Genomic DNA, 4,832 nt, shown 5'->3' on the forward strand with positions numbered 1-4,832 from the left:
TTTTTTTTTTTTTTTTTTTTTTTGCTGAAATGCGGCCTGTGAATTATTGGTTTGACATCTGTCATAAGTAGCTTGTTGGCTGTTCTAATGCGGAGATACTTAGTTCATGAAATACCCCACATTCACGTTACAAACGCCTCACCCCAGGGCCTTTCCCAATTTGCACCAGGCACAAGCCAGGGCGAGTGAAATGGAGTGAGGGGGCCAGGCCCGCTTCTGTTTTGTATTTTCATGAAACGCCAGATTTGTTTCACCCTCAGCTGCCGTCTCCCACTTAATTGCGCATTAACGTAGGCTCGGAGGTTAGCCTGCATCTTCTCTCATGCTGCCGTGGCCAACGTGACTGTCTTACCAATGCAGGGGGAAGCGTGCATGCCAAATGAAATCAGACAGGCCCCTGGCTGAAAGAGGGAGAGGGGAAATAAATAAACCCCAGCAAAAGCTTTGGAGACATGGGCACGATGATGAATTGTAACAGCCAATCACGTGGGCAGCTTAAACATTATTGAAATGCTTCCTTCCGGGTCTTAAATACAGAGGCCAAGAAATAACAAAAGACCTGAAATCGAATTAATCACTTGTAGCATTTCTGTGTCTGTGAAACAATTTGCCATAATCTGATCATCCATTCAGCGGCCACATCACAGCGTCTGTGAACAGCAGTCTGAATCGCCTGGCGTCACACCTGAGAGGTCTAGGGCAGAATCCCGGGTCAGCCTCCAACCAGCAAAGGGAGAGGTGGTTGTGATGAGACCTCTGGGGTCACGTGGGGTGTTCAGCCTCCTCCCCAGAGGCTGCCTGGCATCCGTCTCCCAGGTCCCAGGCTCTGTGGCTTCTCCATCCCCTTCCCTGAATTATTGGGACACTTTACAGTTAAGCCTGTTTTCCTCCTGAGCCCAAGGTCATAACTGAGACATTCACAGGAAAAGGGATTGATGTTATTTCCCTTTTATAGTGTAATTAAGCAATTTGATTTTTGAACATTAACACACATGGTTAAAAATTTGAAAGCAAAGCTTAATAATGTATATGTCTGAGCAGTCTCTGCCCACGTCTCTCTCTTAACTCCCTGGTTTCCACCTGCCCCCCAAACAGACAACCCCTGATGCTAACTTCTTGTGTATCCTAGGGGTGCTGTGGAAAGATACAGGCAAATATAAACGTATATTCACCTCATTCTGTGCCTTTTCCGCACACGCAGTGTGTGCTGGACCTCCGGCTTTATCAGCACAGGAAGAGCCGCCTTGGTCCGTGATGCATCCACAGAGTAGGCTGCCCACAGTGGCCCCCGAACCTGCTCCCTGTTGGAAACAATTCAAGTGTTTCCAGTCTTTTCTGGTTACAAACAAGGCTTCAGCTTTGGCCAGCGGGTGAGGAACCCAGGATATAAATTCCCAAAGTGAAAGAGGCAGGACTTACAGGATGGCACACGGAGGACCTCAGTAAATGTTCTCCCCCTAGAATACAAAGAAGCTACTGGAAGAATTATACGTGGAAAAAACCCAAACATTTCAGAGCTCTAGAAATCAACCACAGGCTGAAAAGCATTTAATCACGAAAAATCGCTGAATCTTGGTGAGAGCAGCAGGGACTGTGGCTTTTGATTGGCCACTCGGGCCCCGCGTCCCGGCTCCGTGACGCAGCTATTGTCACTGGAGGCGAGGACGGGCTTCCTTCCAGGCGCGCGGGTGCAGCGCCTGTCTGACCTCAGAGCAAGCTATTCGCAGACTTCACTGGACCTCAGCGTCTGGAATAGACATAACCCCATGCTTAAAGCGGCAACCAGTTAGTTCCCTGGCTTTGGTCACTGAGCCGGTTGAGTGGAAGAGTCCCTGCGTTGTCACACCAATAGCCTGGCATCCGTGCTGGCCCGCCCCTTTCTTGTCTGCGGAGGGAGGCCTTCCTGTGGCGCTAACCCGGTCAGCCAGTGCGGAGGAGGGCCTGGAGGGCACTGGTGTTCCCATCTGCCAGCTTCTCCTGTGTGCCCTGACCTCGGAAGACTTCCAGCGTCATCCTCACTTTACAGGCGAGAAAACGGGGGGCGAGTGACGCAGCCTGTCAGAAGCCAAGCTGCCGGGTGTGGAGATGGTCAGCGAAGACAGGGACCCCACTGACAGCATCTGTTCTTTGTTTGCTCTAAAGACTAATGATGAAAACTTTACTCACTTATGGTGATGGTATAAGCAAGGGGCTAAACGGGCAGAGGTGCCAGCTTCCCAGTACTCTGTCCCGCGGAGCGGCGTGGGCAGGGGTGCCTCGCTGCTGAGCGGGTTCTGAGGGAGAGGCTGCTGCTGGGTCTTGGACCTGGGAGCTGGGAGCAGGGAAAGCGCTGGATACTGAGACAGATCGTGGAGAAGTGTCTGCAAGGCCCCTGAGATAAGGGGTATCAGCAGAGATGCTTTGGAAAGGCCTCAGGCTGGGCCCCCAGAAGGAGGCCTCTAATGAGGGCGTTCAGGCCAGGAACGCAGATATGTGTGCGGCGTGGCCGGCCGGGGCAGGAGGGGCCTGAGTCCCTTTCAGAGCCGGGGATGCTCTGCTGTGGCCCAGGTCTTGTGTGGGGAGGGCCACTTTCCCTGTGTGGCCTGCCAGGAAAGCCTTTGTCCTTGCCTGTGGTCAGGCCTGAAGGTTCACACGTGGCCGGGAGCGGGACTCCTCACCGACTCTGTAAAATGACCTCAGAAGTTTTCAGATACAAGGGAGAGGTCCCGTCACAGCACAGCCCCAAATCCAGCTGTGGACCCTGTAGCGGAAGGAAATGACGGGGTCTCACTTCCCCTGCTGTCACCTGCCTAGTCAGGCTCCTGTTCAGGACCCTGGAGAGCTGCCCACGGGAGGGGACACTTTGTGCCAGAGCCTCTACCAGAGACCCTTACAGCCCCGGCCCGGGCCCCAGCCCCCAAAGGGAGCCTCCCAGCCCCCAGACCGCCAAGGGGAGTCTCCCAGCCCCCAGACCCCCAAGGGGAGCCTCCCAGCCCCCAGACCCCCAAGGGGAGCCTCCCAACCCCCAGACCTCCAAGGGGAGCTTTCCTAGCAAGGAGGAAGCCCCCAAGGGGAGCCTCCCAACCCCCAGACCCCCAAGGGGAGCTTTCCTAGCAAGGAAAGAAGATGAAGAATCCTCTGCTGTGGTCTCCGGGGATCCCATGCTGTTGCCTCTGTGGACGCACAGCCGTGGGCCTGGGGTGCGGGCAGGAGGTGAGAGCCAGGCTGTGCTCCGGCGCTCAGATTGCACTGTGGGCGTTCCTACTCTGTCTCATTAAGTGGAAAAACTGAGGTTCGGAGGACTTCAGTACGTTACCCAGGGCCACACCCAGGGAGCACATGGTGAAAGGAGGCTGGAGGCAGCTCTGTCTGGTTCTGAGGCTCACAGCCTCCCTGCCTTGGTGGCAAGAGCAGAGGAATGCTTTCTTCGGTGTGCTCCTGGGGACTCGGCCTGGGGTGTTTGGCCGTCTTTTCTCGGGAGCACAGATGTGGGCTCCCAGAAGGCAGTCTTGCAGGTGACCCGTGCAGGTAAAAGTTCAAGGACGCGGCTTCGATTCCTCCCAGAGACGCCGCCTGTTTGCCTGGGAAGCCTGGCCGGGGAGTGGGCCCGGTGGACTCGGATGCCCTGCAGGTGTGGCTCCGGCCCTCACCTTGTCTCCCGTTCTCCTCACGCAGGTCAACATGGGCATCCTCATCGCGGTGACCAGGGTCATTTCACAGATCAGCGCCGACAACTACAAGATACACGGAGATCCCAGCGCCTTCAAGTAAGCGGCACCCTGGGCTGTCAGCCATGCCCCCTGCCCACAGAGGCTGCTCGCGGGTAGCAGGAGGGCGGGTCACACCCTTGGGCTTGCCCGGTGTCCTCATGACGTGCGTCCTCATCGGGCTCTGTGACCAGCACCAGCTCGCTGCCCCCATTTGTGAACGAAGGGGGCCTATTAGACGTTCTCCCAGAGGCTGCTTCAGCCCTAGGGTGAGAGGAGCTGGCGGTGGGGTCCAGAGGAGGGTTCTGGAGCCCGACCGCCCTGCCTGGGTCAGTCTTGCCTCAGCCCTACCATCTGCTGGGACCTTGTGATCTATTCAACCCCTCAACGCCCTGATTTCCTCGTCTGCGCGGTGAGGGTGATGGCGGCCGTCTTACAGGTTGTCCTGAGGAGGGTGGAACTTCCTGACCTGCTCTGGGGCTGGTTCATCCTCCGAAGGAGCAGGTGTCTCTGAATGGGGGCCATTGCACCCACGCACTCACTGCCTCCTGGGGTTTCTCCACCCCATTGTCGGGGCTCTGCCAATTGCAAGTGACAGAAAACCCAACACAAACTGGCTAAAGCACAAGGCGTACCTATCGACACAGGCAACCATAAGTCCAGGAATGAGTCTAGAATGGCTTGGTCCAGCGGATCAAATAATACCACCAGGGCCCAGCTCCTCCCGCACTTCTCAGCTCCACGCCCTCTGTCGGCTTCACGCTGAGACGGACTCTGCCTCCTGGTGACAAAATGGCTGCAACAGGAGGTTCAAGTCCATGGGAAAGTGCATCTCTTTCCCCAGTAATCAGAGGTCCTGAGCCTGGAGACCGAGACTCAGACCAGACCGCATGCCCATCCACAAATCAGTCCCAGTGGATGGAAATCACCAGTTAACGCTTGCCGGAGTCACACGGTCCATCCTGGCTCTGGGGTGCAGTCAGCACCCCCGAACCACCTGGCCAGGAAGTGGGGGCAGTGGCCCCTCAAAGGGAATTTAGGGGCTGCTATAGAAACAGGGTGCGGCTAGGCAGCCTGACTACCCGGACGGTAGGCAGCTGATATTCTGTAAGTTACTTTATCTACTTTATCTACACTGTATCTCTT

At 56.0% G+C, this 4,832-nt stretch overlaps 1 protein-coding gene across 1 annotated transcript in view; it reads left to right on the forward strand.

Annotated features, from left to right (window-relative positions):
• The window catches only part of ADGRD1 (adhesion G protein-coupled receptor D1), a 139,301-nt gene that overhangs the window by 127,543 nt on the left and 6,926 nt on the right, over positions 1-4,832 (forward strand). Inside the window, exon 21 of the mRNA XM_007455454.1 lies at positions 3,655-3,746. Coding sequence (XP_007455516.1) covers positions 3,655-3,746 — 92 coding nt within the window. The remainder of the gene's footprint in view (positions 1-3,654; positions 3,747-4,832) is intronic.

Source organism: Lipotes vexillifer, unplaced genomic scaffold (genome assembly GCF_000442215.2).
Source record: "Lipotes vexillifer unplaced genomic scaffold, Lipotes_vexillifer_v1.1 scaffold671, whole genome shotgun sequence".
Taxonomy (NCBI): domain Eukaryota; kingdom Metazoa; phylum Chordata; class Mammalia; order Artiodactyla; family Lipotidae; genus Lipotes; species Lipotes vexillifer.